Below are 18,500 nucleotides of genomic sequence, written 5' to 3' on the forward strand. Positions count from 1 at the left end.
CAGCTTAAACTCCACACTTGGTTAAAAAAAAGCCTCTGGTTTCACACCAGAGACTGGGGCTTTTTTAATCAACAAACCGGATGAAGAAACCAACCTCCTTTTGGGGACGGTTGATGAGGCTTTAGAGACGGCTCAAAAAGAGAACGAGACCCTAAAATCAATCACTTAACCAGATCTCAGCTAAGCCCTACTTCCAGTACAGCAGTTTCAACAAACTCTGGTCCTTTTGAGGGCAGTCTTTTTCTCTCTCCCCCATGCAGAGAATGGCTTGGGGGTGGGGTCATAACTTGACATCGGGCCAAGGTTCTATCGGTAACCATAGAGGTTCACATCAGGGAAAGGGCAGTGGCAGAAACACTGCTTCCAGAGGCTCACCGGCCTCCGCCTCCAAATGACACTATGGTACAGGCCCCCCTCCATCCTTCCCCGGCCGGGGGCCATTTAACATCTTCTGCCCACGAGGGGGGGGGGGGTAATCACTTCAGATCAGTGGGTGCTCAAGGCAGTCAACCACGGGTACTGCATGGAATACCCCGCCCCGCTACCATACACCCAGAGCCAGACTATCTTCAGGCCATCTTCACATCCTGTTAAGCGGTCCAGGTCCTGCTGGAAACAGGCACTATCAAAGTTGTCCCTCATATCTAGGTAAACCAGGCTACTTATTCAGTGTACTTCCTTGTACCCAAAAAAGATCTAACCATGCACCCTGTTTTAGATTTGTGTCCTGCGAACTAGTATGTCAATCCTCAAAATTTCAGCTTGACAACTCTTCAGGAAGTAATCCCTCTGCTGCAGAAAGGGGATTACATGGCCATACTGGACATGAAAGATGCATACTTTCGTATTTCAATGTTGCCAGCTACAGGAAGTACCTCAGGTTCACAATGTAGAACACTCACTATCAGTTCAAAGGTCTCCCCTTCGGCATTGCCTCAGCACCAAGGATGTTAACTAAAGTACTGGCAGTAGCAGCAGCTCAACTGCAGACAGTCCATTCCCTTGTATCCCTACCTCAAAGACTGGCTCATAACAGCGGACTCATTCAGAACATGCCTAGTAAATACCCAGGCAACTGTAAATCTCCTATTCAGCCTTGGATAATCGATAAACGAAAAGAAATTGAGGCTGGTCCCCAGCCAAGTCAAATCATTTCTGTGGGCTCTGATTCAGACAGAAGACTGGCTTGTCTTCCCCTCCAACAAGATGGTTCAAAACATGCTGTTCCAGATCCCTCTCTATGTATCTTCCTTCCGATTCTGTTGGTTGTCTCCATGACCACCATTCTGGCTTCAGAGCTGCCAGAAGCACAGAAACTGCTCTCCTGAACATCCGTGAAGATCTGCTCTCCAACCTTGACTCTAACATTCCCTCTGTCCTCATCCTCCTTCTCGATCTCTCTCTCTCTCTCTCTCTCTCTCTCTCTCTCTCTCTCTCTCTCTCCTTCTCTCTCCTTCTCTCTCCTTCTCTCTCCTTCTCTCTCCTTCTCTCTCCTTCTCTCTCCTTCTCTCTCCTTCTCTCTCCTTCTCTCTCCTTCTCTCTCCTTCTCTCTCCTTCTCTCTCCTTCTCTCTCTCCTTCTCTCTCTCCTTCTCTCTCTCCTTCTCTCTCTCCTTCTCTCTCTCCTTCTCTCTCTCCTTCTCTCTCTCCTTCTCTCTCTCCTTCTCTCTCTCCTTCTCTCTCTCCTTCTCTCTCTCCTTCTCTCTCTCCTTCTCTCTCCTTCTCTCTCCTTCTCTCTCCTTCTCTCTCCTTCTCTCTCCTTCTCTCTCCTTCTCTCTCTCTCTCCTTCTCTCTCTCCTTCGACAGGGTCAACCATACCATCCTGCTCAGCCGTCTCCGTGAAAACCTGGGTATCACTGATCAGGCTCTGGCCTGGCTGACCTCTTTCCTCTCAGATCGACACACCCAGGTCCAACTTGGGTCCTTCCTTTCATCTGTCTTCCTCTCTACCTGTGGTGTTCCCCAGGGGTCTAACCTCTTGCCCTGGCTTTTCAACCAATACCTGGCAACTCTCTCCTAATGCAATGCCATTTTCTGCTCAAATTTCCAGTGCTACGCTGACGCCACTGAACTCATTTTCAGGCTGCCACCTGCCGTTCAAGATTGGTGTGCCGCCAATGATCTTTGTCTGAATGGATCCTCCTCATCGGCACACATTCACCATCCTTTCCCCTCACTCTCTGGCCGGCCTCCCTTGGCCGCCCTCCTACCCCCACCTGCGAGGCTAAGAACCTCGGGGTCATCTTTGACTCTACCCTTTTCTTCTCCGCCCACATCGCTGAGGTCTCTAAAAAGTCAAATTTCCGACTGCACCTCCTCAGAGGTACTCTGCCTTTCCTCTCCTTCCCCAGAAGCTCATGGTATCCCAAGCTCTGGTTCTCTAGCTTGGACTATTGTAACAGCCTCTTTCTAAATCTACCTGCCTCTACTCTCCGCCCTCTGCAACTAATCCAGAACAGGACTGCGAGACTTGTCCTTGGCCTCAAGCCCTGGGATTGTCTTTCTCCGGTTCTGAAATCTCTCCATTGGCTCCCAGTGGATGCAAGGATTAAATTCAAAACCCTCTGCATTGTCCACAAGGCTTTCTGGGGCCTGGGTCCAAAATACCTTCAGCTATCCCTCCGCAAATACCTCCCCTCTCGAGCTCTTTGCTCCTCTACCTCCAACTCCCTCAGGGTAATTCGTTTTTCTAAGAAACGAGCTGGGGGTAGATCTGTCTTTGGCTGGGGCCTCCCTTTGTAACAGCCTCCCTGCCACTCTAAAACTTGAGAACCATCTCCGGTTCCGGAAGCACCTCAAGACCTTCCTCTTTTCTTCTGCCTTCGCTCCCCCTCTCCCCTGCTGATCGGTTCTCTTGGCACCATGCACCTGGCCACCCTCTGACCTTTGGGCCCAGCTCCCTGCTCATCCTGCCACCCTCCTGCACTGCCTCCGGGCCACATCTTGCACTGGGGTCTGTATCTGTACCCATACAGCCCCCCCTTTTTCTTCCTGCACTTATCAGACCTACCCTGTCTGCTACCTTAAACCTAGCACTTGCAAATTGCTGGCTGCATGACCACTGTTTGTTGCCTTTATTATTTATTGTTATTTATCTGTTTCTCCTCTGCTTCGCACTTTCCACCTCTTCCCCCTTCCATGCACTTTTCCCCTCTCCCGTGCACTTGTGCGTTCTCAATGTCACTGGGCTAGGTAAGACCGCTGTTTTGTTCTCCCCTGTTCCCCTCCTTGCCTTGTCGCGCTCTGAAACACTTGTGTACGAGCGCGATAGAAATAAAATATCATTCAGGTTACCGTTCACTAGGCCATGCAGCACTTGAGGATGATGGCTTCCTGCGTCTTCCTAGTTCCTCGTGCTCTTTTGCGCATGCGCCCCATGCAGGTGTGGCTTTCGAGCCAATGGGGACCGGACGATCTAGTGGTTGTCTCGACTGCCCTTGTTCAGTCTCTGCAGTGGTGTCAAGGGAAAACCTTCTGTGTGGGGAAAACCTTCACCACCCTGCAGTAGAAGCCACTCTAACCAGACCCCTCTGTCTGGGTGGGGCTGAGGGCCTCACCTCCAACACAGCGCACGGCTTATGGTCCCTCTCAATAGCAACCAATAGCATAAATCACTAGTAACTACTTGTGATATTCAAAGACCTAAAAGCTTTCCAAAACCTTCTAGAAAGGAAGACCGTCCTGATCCTCACGGTCATCACTACGGCCATCTACTACCTGAACAAACAGTGGGGCACTCACACACTCTGGGGCTATCCAGACTGTCCCAGAACATCTGGAAGTGGGCACTCAAACACCTCCTCACAACATGTTCCAAGGGAACTCTATCTTGGCTTTCCTCTTGCCCGTCGATGGGGATCCCAGAGATCAACCTGTTGGCAACACCGGAGAACTCCCTGTTGGGTAAGAATTGATGCAGTCTAACTGTGTCAGACTACACTACTCAACACTTATTAGATAACCCACCTTTTGGTATAGGTCTGTAGGTGTGACTGAGCACCCAGGCATATCTCTACAGCTCACATTTACCCACTCTTGAAACTTGTAAATACAAGTAACACCTAGACTCAAGATTTGTTATAAATATTTAACATGCATTTTTTAATGAGCATTCTTTAAAAAGACAATTCATGTAACAATAAAATACTTTAAAAATACTTTTCAGAATCGGAGCAAGTTGGGGGATAATCTTTGTTTTGTTTTTATTTATATAGCGCGCGCCTGACCCAGGGGTATCTGGGCTCTTTTCATACATGGTAGCATATACAAGGCATACAGAAAGTACATACATCATTGTAATGGAGACGGGGCAAAGTACAGGCAGGTAAAACATTAGAGGAGTACAGAGTCAATATCTGGGTGACTGTAGGTTAGTTTTTTGAGTATCCAAGATATGCCTTTCATGAAATTATCAAATATTTGTATGGATCTGATATCCGAGGGGAGGAGTTCCATAGTTGGGAGGCTAAAACTGGAAAACTAGAGCCTCCAGACCATTTTAGGTTGTACCTTGGGCCTGTTAGACGGGTGGAGTCAATGGATCTAGTAATTCGGGTGAAGGATCGCCCAATGAATTTCAGAAAGATAGGAGGTAGCAGTGTGGTTCAGTGCTTTGGAGGTGAGGCAAAGTGTCTTTAAGGTCCATCTTTTCGTTTATGGAGAGCCATTTGTGTTTCCTAGTTGCTGATATGTTCATTTCTCAGCTCTAAGGGCATTGTTCTGCAGAGTCTGGAGTTTGTTTTGTTGGCGCCAGAGTACTGACCATTACAATAGTCCAATTTGGAACATATGAGGGCTCTGGCTAGTATGAGGCAGCTTTCAGTTGAGATCAGAGGTCTGCAAGCTCTTATCAGTTTGCCTGTGTAGGCAGAGGCAGTTGAATTTGCTTGTTTGCTGAGGTTTGAGGTGGCATCGAAATAGAAGCCAAGTGTTTTTATTGTTTTGGCAATGGTAATGTTGCGATCTATGGTGAATGTTTTGTAATTAGGGTTAAGTGTGTTTAGGTTGGCTGTAGAACCTACTAGTAGTAGTTCCGTTTTTATCATTTAGGCATAGGCCATTGGTGGCCATCCATGCCTGAATGATGGTGTAGATTTTGTTTACGCAATTCAAGTCTGTGTCATAAATGCCAGAGAGGGGTAGGATTATCTGGGGGTCGTCTGCATAGTTAGATGACACCCAGACGATCCAGTAGATCAAATAAAGGCTTTGTAAAAAGTTGGTGAGACGCAGTAGCCTTGTGGGTATGGGAGATGGGGTCAGCTGCTGCGGTGGGCGAAAAGTCTCTTATGGTCCTGTTAAGGAACGATTCAATCCAGGAAATGGCTGACTTGGAAAAGTATGTGGCTGTTGCCATGTGGTCGCAAAGAACTTTGTGATCCACCAGGTCAAACACCGCTGGCAAGTCCAAGAGGAGCAGGATGACGAGCTTTACTTTGTCCTTAAGGTAGTCAATCTGGCTTTTTAAGTCAACAAGGGCAGTTTCAGTCTTGTGTTTTGGTCTAAAACCAGATTGCCGGGTTCCCAGGAGTTTATGGAGTTCGAGATAGTCCTGAATTTTCAGATATGCGACCCTGTCTAGAATTTAGATATGCTTCATGTACAATGCCTACACCCTGAGGGGACTTCAATCACAAGGACAGTAATGGCATTTATGTATCACACTAGTTGTACTTTTCCTTTCTGCAACCTCAGAATCTGCAATGTTTAGGGAAGGAAAAAGTTAAACAGATTATCAGTAAATGTGAGGGCGACTAAATCTTCCAATGAAATAAAGGCAAGCCTTTCCCAGCAATAAGAGTCTACAAGTTACCACCTCCGAGGAACAATCAGTCAATGGGTTAGTATAGTCTTGAGGGAGCCAGGACAGCCAAGGTCAATTGGAACAGTCTATGGAGCTGAGGCTCGGAACAGTTGGAGTTTGTAGAAAATCGCTTGTAGGGTCACACGCTGTTAATCCTGTTAGAAAGAGTTGGACTAAACGCTAAAAATAAGCTGATGCAGTTCCCAACTGAGAGAAGCACAGCTTAAGACAATGCGATAAGTACCCGAAGCCTAAACGGCACCTCTGGTTTGAAGAAGAGTGCTCAGCTGGATCCTGTCTTGCTACAGCAGTGCAGACCCTTGTTCCTGAGCCTCAGTCGGAGGGGTTGAGGGGGGTATTCAAGAGGGAGGATGTCTGGAGGGCTCCTGCAGTGGTACTTGGGAAGTCGTCGGCAGCTACGTGCTCTTTTTGGTTCAGCGGCAAACTGCACCATCGTGGATCTTGGATACTGGTTGGGCTTCTTTCACTCCTTGGGTCCTGCACTCTGGTGAGGACTAGGTATCTGGTCGTCCTGCTTCTGGAGGGTCCGTAGGAGAATCCTGGATCTTCTAGCCAGATTCCAGATGTTTCACTCTACTATGGATTACTCGACCCCTGGCATTCGGTTCTTGCCGCAGCAAAGTAGTACAGCCAGTGGGGGGGAAGATGGTCCAGTGGAGTTTGTCTCTGGGTTAGTTGGTCCCACTAACTCAAGGGAAGAAGTCGTCCCTTCTGGAGCTTCTCAGTCGAATTGCTGAGTTTCAGCACAGCAACTGGGTTTCACCGGGCAATTCAAAGTTCCGGGAGGATGCAGCAAGCGTCTTTCACTGTTTCTTCGGGTGTTTCTCCCAGTGCTTGACTTTGCCTCTAGTCCCAAAACCCTCGCCTTTTAAGCAGGTTTCTCCCATTAATGCACAGCCTAGACTGTCAATCATACAGCTGGTGGCTGTCCTGAAAGGACAGCCAGCCAATCTGGACTGGTTGCATTCAGGCATTCCTAGAAACGACGGAATGGGGATTTTCGGGACTCTACCTCCCATCCCATCCCGTCCTTCCAGACACACTGGAGTCAGAGGTGGGGTTCAGGGCTGAAGCCTGCCAAAGGCAAGACAAACAGGGCTGGCATTTATTTCGACGCACAGTGTAAAACCCAAGAAATACCTCAAAAACAGAAAATGGCAAAGAGAAGTCAGGGAGCCATTTTGACAAAATTAAACCAATGCCACCAGTCATTTAAAGTAGTGAGGGTAACATAAAAATGTTACATGAGAATGTAGGATAAGGGGCTACTCAGTAACACCCAACTCCCCTCCACCCCAAAAATGCCGCATAAGATGGGGTGTTCTAGACCTACAAAGAGAAAGGTTAAGTCAATTTCACTTTACTATTCTTGGGAACTGTAGTATGATTATTTATATCTCGCTCGTATACAAATGTTTCAGATGGTGACCGGGCAAGGAAAGGCAACAGGGAAGAACAAAAACAACGATCTTATTAGGCCCAGTGACATTGAGAACGCACAAGTGCATGGGAAAGGGGAAAAGTGCATGGACGGGGGAGTGTGGAAAGTGTGCAGCAGAGGAGAACATATAATAATAAATACAAATAAATCGATAATAGAGGCAATAAACAGTGGTAGTGCAGCCAGCAAATTATGTGTTTAAGGCAGCAGACTGGGCAAGTATGGCACTAAATATGCCGTGGTTTGAATAGCGGGCAATCTGTGTAGACATGCTGCAGTAAAGAGTGATAACTCTTGCTAAGTGTACGCAAATAAGTCATGTAATGGGGAGAACCAAACAACCGTCATACAATAACAAACACACATCATTCCAACACTTTGCCTCTAGTTACTAAGAAATGGGTGGGAGTGCTCTAGACAGTGTCCTTTTGATGAGCTGGGCATGTTTGCATATGTGCTCCTGAATGCAGTAATCCATAGTTTTGCAAAATCTTTACGACCGGGAGGCTAGCTCGGGGGCAACACGCTCACATTGGAAGCAAGACGTAGAGCAACAGAAGTCCAATTCCCCGGGTCCGTGCTTAGAAACCTCTGGGTAATAAGGGCGTTATAAATGACCAATTGCCACAATAGCATGACTTCCGGCCTAATTGCTCCAATTTTGGCGAGGCAAATATTGTGTGGCCATCTGTTGAGAATGGCAATTGAACCACTGCTAAATGTGTAGCTTTTGCCAAACCTGTAAAGACACAACCAGAAGATGACCCTGCCAAATCCATGCCTCATTAATTTTGCGGCTTGGGCTCCTGAGATTGTATTTTGGTCATTTACAGTTGCCTCGAAGATGTATTGACATTAACCACATACATGAACTTTTATTTCAATAAATGGAAAAGATTTATGTGGTGTCAAAAGTACTCGAGCTGTCCACTGCACTGAATCTAGACTTGTATACAACTGAAATGTCCTCCTTGCAGCCTTTGTCCTAACGTGAAATAACTGTGGAAAGTTCCAGCGACGGAAGAATTTGTGGAAGGAGAAAGGGGAATGAACTAGCCAACTCCATCCCCACGCCATTCCTGGATCTTAACGCTGTTGAGAGAGATGCTAGCACCTTTTGATCCGCTTCACAAGTGCTCACTTTAGTATCTGTTACAGGATGGTAGCCTCGATTGCAATTGCCTCGACGATCAAGAGTAAGCTAACTTCAATGAATGTCTGTTTAACCTTTTGTCACTGTATACAAAGGTATGTGGCTTTCCCGCTCATCCACAATTCTCTCAAGTTAACCCCAAAATCTGGCATGAACAGTTATTTGTATTTTCCTGATTTTATTATACACTGAGGCAGAAAAATTGTGATGAGCAGTACGGTCCCAACATATGCTAAACATGCCTCACCTTGTGTTTACACTCTGGCAGAAACCATCCGAGGTGGTGTTTCCTTGGAGGAACATTGTGGGTCCTCTTGTACATAGGATAGGGATAGTATGCCAAATGCCTATCAAGGCCTGTTTTTTTTACCTTCCAGTAAGCAACCAACCACTCCACTCGATGGGCAGACTATGCATAGGTTGCAAATTGGATAACACGCTCCAGAAAGTCTATTATTGGCACAAAACATTCTTTGTGTATAGAGGGCAAGTTATGTAATGCTGTTGGACATTTGTATAGCGCCTTTACCATTGGTATGATTCCTGCGCTGTGGGTTGATCGCCCTTGGGGACCGCAGTCCAGGTCAGTGGACAGAGTAATGTAGTAAACTTGCTTGGGTGCACTCAGTATGTATGCAGCCAGTGTGAAATAAGTGGTGTGTAGCTGCACACTAGAGTTGGGTGTATTGCAGTAGTTGGCGCAGATCCGTAGAATGTGTGCAGCAAGGGCAATGGACTTGGGTATCTGCATTCTGGTGGTTGTGGAATTTGCAAATGAGATTTTGTGCAATTAGGCTGTTTTCGAGGGTTATAGCTGCATTCTAAAGTCTGTTGAGGTGATAGTGGAGGTGTAGAAGTATGTGTTCAGCTAGGGTGAATTAATAAAGGGGTATAGCTGCATTCTGTTTGTTGGTGCAAATAAAGAGTTGGCATAGTGGTGTTTGAAGTGTGTGTGTGGTTCACTATTGACCTTCCAGTGCCTGTTGTGGAGGTGCTATCTTCCTTTGCCTTTGCGCTGTTAGGCTAAGGTCCTCCTTGTGTTTTGTTGGGTCAAATTGCTTTTGAAAAGACTAAATGGTGGTGACAGCCAGATCTGTACCAACCCATGTGAATAAGTTTCAAAAGGTTGGTGCCAGGGTTGAGTAGGCGTGGACCCTCTGATCCTAGCAGAATTCGAGGTCGGGACCACTAGGAGGAGGGCAGTGCTTGATATTGGGCTGGGTGGTAAGGCTTATTCTTTTCTAGCAGGAATTTGGGGCCACCTTTGCAACACTCTGTGGGTAATGCATAGACGTGTGAAGGTGGCCCTGTGTCCACTTGGGGGCCAGTGTAGGGTGCAGAGGGCTGGTGCGATTGGTCCCTTCGTCCGAATGCGAGGCGGGCTGTCAGCAGAGTTCTGTAATCTTGAGTTTGTTTAGGTTGTTGTCCAGTGCACCCAAGTAGGGGGAGTTTGCATAATCTAGTCTGGACATAATAATGGACCGAATTGCTGCCAGTCTGTTGGGGTAGGTGAGGTAAGGGAAGATGCGCTTCACGAGCCTGGGGTGGAAATGACAGGATTTGGATGCATTGTTGATGTGGGGAGACAGTTGGGGCGGAGTCCATTGTGCAGCTGATAGTTTTGACAGTGCTGGTGGTCTGGGCAAAAGGTGCATGGGGGGGGGCAGAGTGAGGGTGGCCAGTTGGGGAAATAAAGCAGTTTTGCTGCATACCATGATCTGTTTCCCCTGGGTTCAGAAGGAGATGTTGCCATCCAGCAGTCAATATCAGTGAGGCCTGCTGCTAAGTCAGGGCGAGGGCAGGTGGCCGATTTAGGAATTGTCATCTGCATAGCTATAGCGGGTGAGGTTGTGAGCGCATGATCATGGGCAGGGAGGGAGGCAGCTTCCTTGTGGTACTCTGGTGTTCACTGGGCGTGCAGAAAAGAGAAGTGGGGAGGTGGCTTATTTGCTGTCAGTGAGGAATGAGGCAATCCAGCTGAGCGCTGAATCTTGTATTCCTAGGGAGTAATGTCTGTCAAGGAGGAGCATGTGACCAATGGTGTCAAACGCTTCAGTGAGGTCAAGAACACGTGCTGTGCTTCTTTCTAAATCTGCTGTGACTGTGGTAATCCCAGAGGGGAGATCAGTGTGATTTCTGTTCAGTGGCATGGATGGAAACCTGATTCGGTGGGGTCTAGGAAATTGTTTCATTCCACGCACCATTGAGCTTTGAGCATGGAGGGCAGTCGCTAGTTTTGCCAGGAATTGGGTGTTGGAGATTGATTGGTAGGAGTCGTTCGAGGGATTTCTTTTATTTTTTTAAAAGCAGAGGTTTGACATGCACAATTTTGAAGAATTCTGGGAAGTTGTCGGAGTTGAAGGAGACATTCAGAATGAACCTCCCCAGTTCATCTGTGCAAGTGGAGGTGACAATTTCTTTGAGGAGAGATGCATGGTAAGGGTCGACAGGGGAGCCAGAATGACGGCTGTCTATTAGTGGAACTTGTCGCTCAAGATAGGAGTAAAAGAGCAGAACAAAGTTCTTGCGGGTAGATGGGGCTCGTTGGTTCATGAAGTGTGGGCGTTTGGGGGGCAGATAGGCAGGAGAGCTTGGCGTTGAGTCGACATCCTGTCTAGGGCTGTCTTGTGGAAATGTTCAGAGGGATTTGCAGAGCATTTGTGACAGGGCAGTCTGTGCAGGAATGGGTTAAGCATTCTGTGCGGACCCTGTGGAGCTCAGCTGCTCAAGATCCTTTTATTATTATAGTACGCCTTTTTTTGGCCTTTTGAATCAGGTTTGTACCTTCAGTGATGGTGAGCGAGTACTGATTTGCTTTGCGTGTTTCTGCAGGCTAGCCATTTGAGTTCCAGGGAGCTACTATGGTTTGAGTTTTAGGTGAGGGGTGAACCATTTGGGGATAGGTCCTGTGCGGTAGAGAGGGGACTTTTGAGGGAGTCAGGGGAAGGAGTGTGCCATTTAGCCAGTGGTCGACTAGCTTGGTGGTTAAGGGTCTGCGGCTGGGAGCGAGTGAAGGGTGTGAAGCAACGCCTTGGCCAGGTCTGACTGTACCTTGACCTTGTTCCAACACTTGAACTGAGATTCAGTGATAGAGCCCTTGGATGCGGGAGTATCTGCAGTGTGAGGAGAGGGAGAGGAAGGTATGACGGTGGTCAGCCCAGACGAGAGATATGGGGGTGGATTTGGGGGTGAGGTCAGAGGAGCCGAAGATGGCATCAAAGGTGTGGCCAGCCATGTGCGTTCGTCCAGTGATATGCTGGGTGAGGTTGAGTGCCGCTAGGCTGTCAACTAGAGGCAGGGTCATGCAGTTGGGCACGTCGAACCAGATATTGAAATCCCCCAGTATGGTGTGTGCTTGAGGGTAATTAAAGTGGCAGAATGAGTCGCATATCCTGGGTGCCTGTAGAGGAGTAGGAAGCTGCGTCGGGGCGAGTAGCCAGGAGAGAGTTTGACTAGAAGGGATTTGCAGTTAGCTGTGCTTGTGTTTCTGTGGAGGTGATGGAGATGTGAGGTTTGTGGAGGATGGCTAAGCCCCCCTCTAGAGAGGGTCTGTTGTGGGTGATGGTGCATAGTTGGGGTGGGAATATTGGTTTGAGTTTGTCCGAGAACCAGGTTTCTTTGATGAAGAGATCAGAATTTTCAGATGTAAGTAGGTTGTAGAGGCTGTCTTTTTTTTTTTTTGCCACTGAGTGGGCATTGAAAAATAGGCATGTGACTTTGTGGGGGTGGTGTCTGGATGGGATGGTCAGTAGGAGGAGCTACAATGTACTTGGACAAACAGGGATGCTGTTGGTGGGTGCATAGCGGGTTGCAGGTGGTTCGGTAGTGGGATGAGGGGGCGGTCGGTCGCAGGTCTTCGGCCAGGTAGTAGTGCGGGATGGGTGGTCATTTTGGATGAGAGTGCCTCAGAGGTTTGAGGGGGTGGGGGTGAGAAGAGCTGGGCTGTTCGGGTCTGTCGGGCTTGGTGCTGTTACTGAATGGTAGCCGGGGGATTGAAGGGGAGATGTTGCAGGATCCATGGGAAAGAGGGGGGTGAGGGGGCGGGCGGAGTAGTGTAGATGGGGGGGGGGGGGGGAGGGAGAGGAGAGGCTGGTTGAACGATGCAGGGCTTATGAGGCATATAGCGTAGAGGGCGAGCCGGGGCTGCTACCTCCGGAATTTTGTGGGTTTCGGTGCTGGAGGAGTGTGCAATAGGGTGACTGGTTCTGCGGGGAAGTGGGTTGAGGGGATGGTTTGGGGAAGGGTGTAGCTGGGGGTTTTCTACTGGTTTTGGTTGCTGTAATGGGGAGGATGGGCGGTTGGGGTGGCATGTTTGTTGTGTGGGGTGTGTTTGGTGCTAGGGATGTGGACATAGCGCCAGGGGTGGCATGTCTAGAGAGCGGAGGGGTTGGGTATTGGCTGGCACATCACCAATGGCAATTCCTGGGTGTGGAGTGGGGACTGGTTGTAAATGTGTTAGCACGAGGCAGTGTGGTTGAGGGAGCAGAAGGCAACATGGGCTGAAGGGGTGGGGTGCTCCTTGGGGTTCTGACGAGTAGGGGAGGGACAGGAGCCGGACGAGAGGTGCTGGTAGTGTTAAGGGAGGTAAGAGAGGTAAGCATAAGGGCTGTGTTGGGGAGGGGCAGTGTTTATTTGGAGCGCCAGGGGGCTACTCTGGTCTGAGAGTTGGACGCTGGGCGGTGAGAAGCAGTGTGACGGAGAAGGTCTCCCGCCTGGAGGTGGGATGGGGAGGAGGGTGGTACAGGGTTGAGTTGATTTTGAGTGCACCAGGATGGGCGCTGAGAGGTTGTGAGCGATTATCAGGAAAGTTGGGCACAAAGGAAGGATTGTTGATGAGTACTGGGTCTGAAGAGGTAGCTGGTGGGGTGCATAAGGGGTGGGTGGGTCTTGGTGGTCCGACAGTTTCTCTGGTCAGCGGTTGGAGGATGTGGGTCGGTGTGTGTAGCTTTAGAGTGGAAGGGTTGGTGATTTGAAGGTCTTGCATTGTGTAATCTGGTTTCAGGAAAGAGGGTGTATGGCGGGAAGGGTGCTTTCTGGAGTGCCTGAGAGCTCCTCTTGTATGGGTGTCGGGAGTTGCGGTGTGTGTGTGTGTGTGTGTGTGTGTGTGTGTGTGTGTGTGTGTGTGTGTTAGTCTTGGAGGTTATGATAATGGGGTTCAAGATTGTGGGTGTGAGGGGGAAGGATGTAGGGTGGCAGTTGTGTATTCTGTAAAGCCAGAGCGCTCCTTGTATGTGTGGGGAGGTGTGGTGAGTGGCAGTGTGACTTGGTGATTCTCTGTGCGGGTGGTACTGGTGGGCAGGAAAAATGGCAAGAGGTGATCTTGGTGTTTGGTATGTCCAGCATGAGTGTGTGGTTGCCATAGTCATGTCTGGCTCAGCGGTGGGTGGGTTGGAGCCGGCTTTGAACGTCTAAGGGTGGGAACTAGGTCCGAAACGCAGCAGTCAGTGATGTTCAAAGGAGAGATTGCTAAGATTGGGACTCAACAGTAAATGCAGTGACCCCCTAGGTTTGAAACACAACAGGCAGTGATAACATGCTCAGATTTGGGGTACCTACAGGCAGTGATAAAATGCTCAGATTTGGTGTACCTAGATGCACGATATGGCTAGATAACATAACTGGCCTAAATGCAAGAAATGGCAAATTAGCAAGTTTGGCTTGAGTGCGAGATGTGGCTAAAACAATTGGGCTAAATGCTTCAGACTAAAAAGGTATTGGTTAATGAGTGGTGTGACAGGTAAAGGGTTCAGTGGTTGGTGTGCCCCCTGCCTGGAAAACGTTACCTTGTCAGTTGCTGCTGGTTGACTGCTGTGCTGCAGGCTTCACAGGCAAACACGGTTTGGAGTTGCTTCTTCATGAGATGCCCTTAGCCAACTGGGCTGCACAGGCACTGGGCTGCCCTGCAATTACTTGAGATGAGGGGGCTTCTGGTCACATGGGTCCTTGAAATAGCTAATCGGGGAGGTCTAGGCCTGGGCAAAAACAATCGTCTACCGTGCACAGATATCTTCTACAGTTTAAACAGTGTGGAAAAGTCAAGGAGCACACCAGACACTTGCCCAGGAAGGAGTGCAAGTCAATTGGAGTGGGCATTGGTGACAAAGTAACAAAACAAAGTGCAACTTACAGGCAAATACGTGCCTCATAGATTTCAGATTGTTTGCATTACTTGCCAAAATGCTGTTGTAGCCATTGTTTAATATTGCCTTAAATATTACAATTGGTCATGTTTTTGTTTTTATCTTTTGAAGGGGAAAAACCTTTTTGTTGTGATCAGTGTGATATGAAATTTATCCAGAAATATCATATGGAGAGACACAAGAGGACACACAGTGGAGAAAAGCCATATAAATGTGATACTTGCCAGCAGGTAATGATTGGAAATCTTGCCAGATGTTTAATTTTGACAGGGTCTTTTTATTTTTATATAAATGAAGGATTTGAATGAAAGATGAAGAATTGTGCTAGCTTACACTCCACTGAACTGCATGAAATAGTAATTCTTTTTTTTTTCTGCTGCTGATTTTCATTTAAACCACTGACAGGTTTTGTGGTATGTTTTAAGGTGTGAATCTGAATTTTTTAGTGGTATCGTAATCCTGCAATAGTGTGGTGGGTCTGGAATAGTCTTTAGAGAAACTCTTCAGCAGTGTGTTCTTCAACCTCTGAGGTGCCCAAGCCTAATCACCTTTTTGGAATTTGCTTCACCATTGCAATGCCACCAAACTAGAAAGGAGTAACCCACTTCTCCCCCTACCATCATTCCTCGTCCTCGCATGTTCTGATCAAAACAAAACTTAATCGTCTCAGGTTTTTCCCAAAGACCATCTTTCCAAAATATTCCCTTTCATGATCTCAACCTTCAGTTCCTCCACTGCCAACAACTTGGTGGATTCCTTTGCCTTCATTCTCACAATAACTAATCCTGCAAATTAAGATCCTTTCCATGCATTGGACTCCCAAATAGTTTGTATTGTCACAGGTTTTGTACCCTGCAAATCATTGAAATCCTAGATCTTAACCCAAAAACTATACTTTACCTCAGTCTTTATTTTGAAAGTTAAAAACCCTCATAAAAACATAAATTGCTATCAAACTAAACCGAAGCAGTTCTCCAGTGTGCTTTCCATGAATGCAGTAAAGTTCAAATCAATGTGCATCACGCAGAGAGCAATACACAAACAAGGCACAGAATTCCTGAGAGATAAACTATGCCTACACCAGCCGACAAGAACGCTCAGATCAAGCAATGACATCCGCCTGAAACCGAAACCCTATAACGGAATAAAACTGAGGATCCGCTTTCTCACCAGGCACCGAAAACCTGGAATGACCTTCCAAAGAATATACGGAACATAAGAAACCACCTAGTATTAAGGAAACTCCTCAAATCCTGGCTCTTCTCTGCGTAACTACAACATCAGTGCACAAGAATGCCCACACCGCTAAACAAGGATGAATAAAGATATCGATCTTGGTCGCTACCAGAAAACGGACAACAACCAAACCCACGACAAACCGTAAGACGTTATGAGAAATAGCCACAAAAGGAGGACATTAAGACTGAATGCACACTCCGACCAGAAAGCACATGGATGACTCCTCCACAGTTTCTATCCTGTACCACACCCATAGTTCCGGCAGACTTATTCACATAGACAGTATGGTAAGGGGAGACCACATCCCCTGCTCCGACACCCATGGAGGAGAATGGACACCCACCCCCACTATACTTAGTTCATTAGAATAGAACAGGGAGCACGTCGCACTAAAAACCTACATTTCTGTCAGACGTAGGCACCTTCTCCCTATACAGGACAGACTGTCTAATCTAGCTGTGATTTAGGATTGCACTTAATCAACGGGACTCGCAAACCAAGCTGTTTCTCACCATGCAGGACTCCTGAAATTGAGGCATTCAGCCACACTGATGATTGGCTGCATAACGTATAACCCACTGCCAAAAAAACTCACATTTTCTGCATACCTAACTCGCTCATAAGACTAACGCAACCACCTCTCGCACTGCAAGCTGCAATTGTCTTCACCACACTGCAGCAACACATAAACCGCACCAACAGCACACTAGGACTGACATTGTTCCAATACTCGCACCTAAACTCAGCGCACAGTGTATACAGAGATGAAGCTGCCAACAGAACACCACTACTCTCACTATCCTACTCCCTCTTTACCCTACTAACCCTTCCCGCCTTCTCCCTTGCAGATCCGCCAGAGCGCCTGGGACCAACTCCGTTAGTGACTTTGCACGGTACAAATACCTTAAGAGATGGCTACATTTTAGCTGCTATAATTTGTCCAAGACAAATGTTCTTAGTTCAAATGCTGTGCAAAGAAATAAATGGTGACTTAAGTCCTTGTCAAAACAATTCATTCTTCGTTTTTTCCCCTTTCTTTTTGATTTGCTGATCTACTGAAGAGTCTGACTACCAAAAGTATAAGTACACCTGCAACCCTTGGACTCATTAAGCATATATATAGTCCAATGGGCACCCACTGCCCAAAAGGTTCCTGAGATGGGGTCCTTTTTAAGCACCCTATTTTAGCCTTGGTTATTCAATCACTTATTCACATGGATGTGCAGGTAGGATTTCTTCAGCACCCTTTGCCGCTTTGCCATCTGCAGCCACCACAACAGCAAAACCCACTTGTCTGTCCACAGGACTGTGGTGGGAGGCTGGTTTTCACCGCATCGGCAAGAGTCATTACTTCTGATGCTTGGACACTGTAGACAGTTGCTCATGGCTATTGGCTCCCTTGCCTGAAAAGGCATCAGGACTGCCCTGCAAGAGGCCAGTCCTTGAAGGATCTGGGTCCGCTCCTCTTACAGGACATTTTGACCCTGTTAGAGAAAGGTGGAATCGAATTGGTACCTGCTGTGGAGAGGAATCAAGGCTGGTACTCGCTTTATTTTCTAATCAACAAGACTCACAGGGAAACTGAACTATCTTGGACTTGAGATGCTTGAACAAGTTCCTCAGGAACAAAACAAGATGGTTCCTCTTTTGCCAATCCTTCAGGCCCTTCTGCTCCAGGATTGGATGGGATCATTGGATCTCCAGGATGCTTACTTCCATGTGCCCATTCATCACAAGCACAGGTAGTACTGGAGGTTTGCCATTTGCAGAATTTCTCTATCCTTTTGGGTACTGGCGTATCATCTACGCCCCAAGGTAAGGGATGGGGCCGGAACAGTTTCTCAAGAGAAAAATTGCCTTTCCCTTACTATTCAAACACTTGTAGGGGCGTGGCCCGGGAGCATGCACTTCCTTGACTCCACCAACCGGCACCACACCGCAGTCCCCTTTGCCACATCGCCGGGATTGGACCGAATTCTCCAGCGCTTGTGGTTGAGCCTCTTGGCCTTTGTGCATTTTTTTCCTCCCGTAGTTTTGTTTAAATTAACTAACTATTTTTGCAGATGCAGCCTTCACTGGAGTAGGTGCACGTCTTGTGACAGTTAAATAACTACATTGGACCCACACACACACACACACACCCTCTGCCTCTGATGCCTTGTGGAGGTCCATGGATGGGACGGTTGATCGCCCTATGATATTACTCCCCGGTCCCTGAAGAACTGGTCTGTGCGGTGGAGGGAACGGTCCCTGAAGATCTGGTCTGTGCGGTGGAGGGAACGGTCCCTGAAGAACTGGTCTGTGCGGTGGAGGGAACTGTCTGCCAGGTCTCTCCAAACCACATTAGGGACGAAGTAGGAAAGAAGACCAAGAAGGTGAGTATATTGTTCTCAAACACCCCACAAGTGCGACTCCTTCCCAGGGAGACAAACCAGTGGGAGGGGCCAGTTGGATCCTGCAAGAAGGGTACCAAGGCACAAGCTCCTACCGGTCTAATGGCTGAAGGATGCTCCTGGAGTCAGTCGGGTCACACCTGGACGTATCCCAAGGGGCTTTGCTCTGTCAGCAGGCCTACCCCCGAGGGGGCGCCTATACGCAGGGCTGACAACTATGCTGGCACCATAGCCGAGGGTCAACAACCTACCAGGCAAGGACCTGAGGTGCAGGGAGCAGCAGAGCAAACTCGCTGAGCCCAGGCCTTTGTC

General features: G+C 48.1%; 1 protein-coding gene across 3 annotated transcripts in view; it reads left to right on the plus strand.

Annotated features, from left to right (window-relative positions):
* The window catches only part of ZNF281 (zinc finger protein 281), a 136,668-nt gene that overhangs the window by 99,506 nt on the left and 18,662 nt on the right, over window positions 1-18,500 (plus strand). For all 3 annotated transcript variants that reach the window (XM_069634082.1, XM_069634080.1, XM_069634081.1), the window contains one exon: window positions 14,668-14,786. In XM_069634082.1, coding sequence (XP_069490183.1) covers window positions 14,668-14,786 — 119 coding nt within the window. The remainder of the gene's footprint in view (window positions 1-14,667; window positions 14,787-18,500) is intronic.

This window comes from Ambystoma mexicanum, chromosome 13 (assembly GCF_040938575.1).
Source record: "Ambystoma mexicanum isolate Mex_15411 chromosome 13, UKY_AmexF1_1, whole genome shotgun sequence".
In the NCBI taxonomy this organism is placed as follows: domain Eukaryota; kingdom Metazoa; phylum Chordata; class Amphibia; order Caudata; family Ambystomatidae; genus Ambystoma; species Ambystoma mexicanum.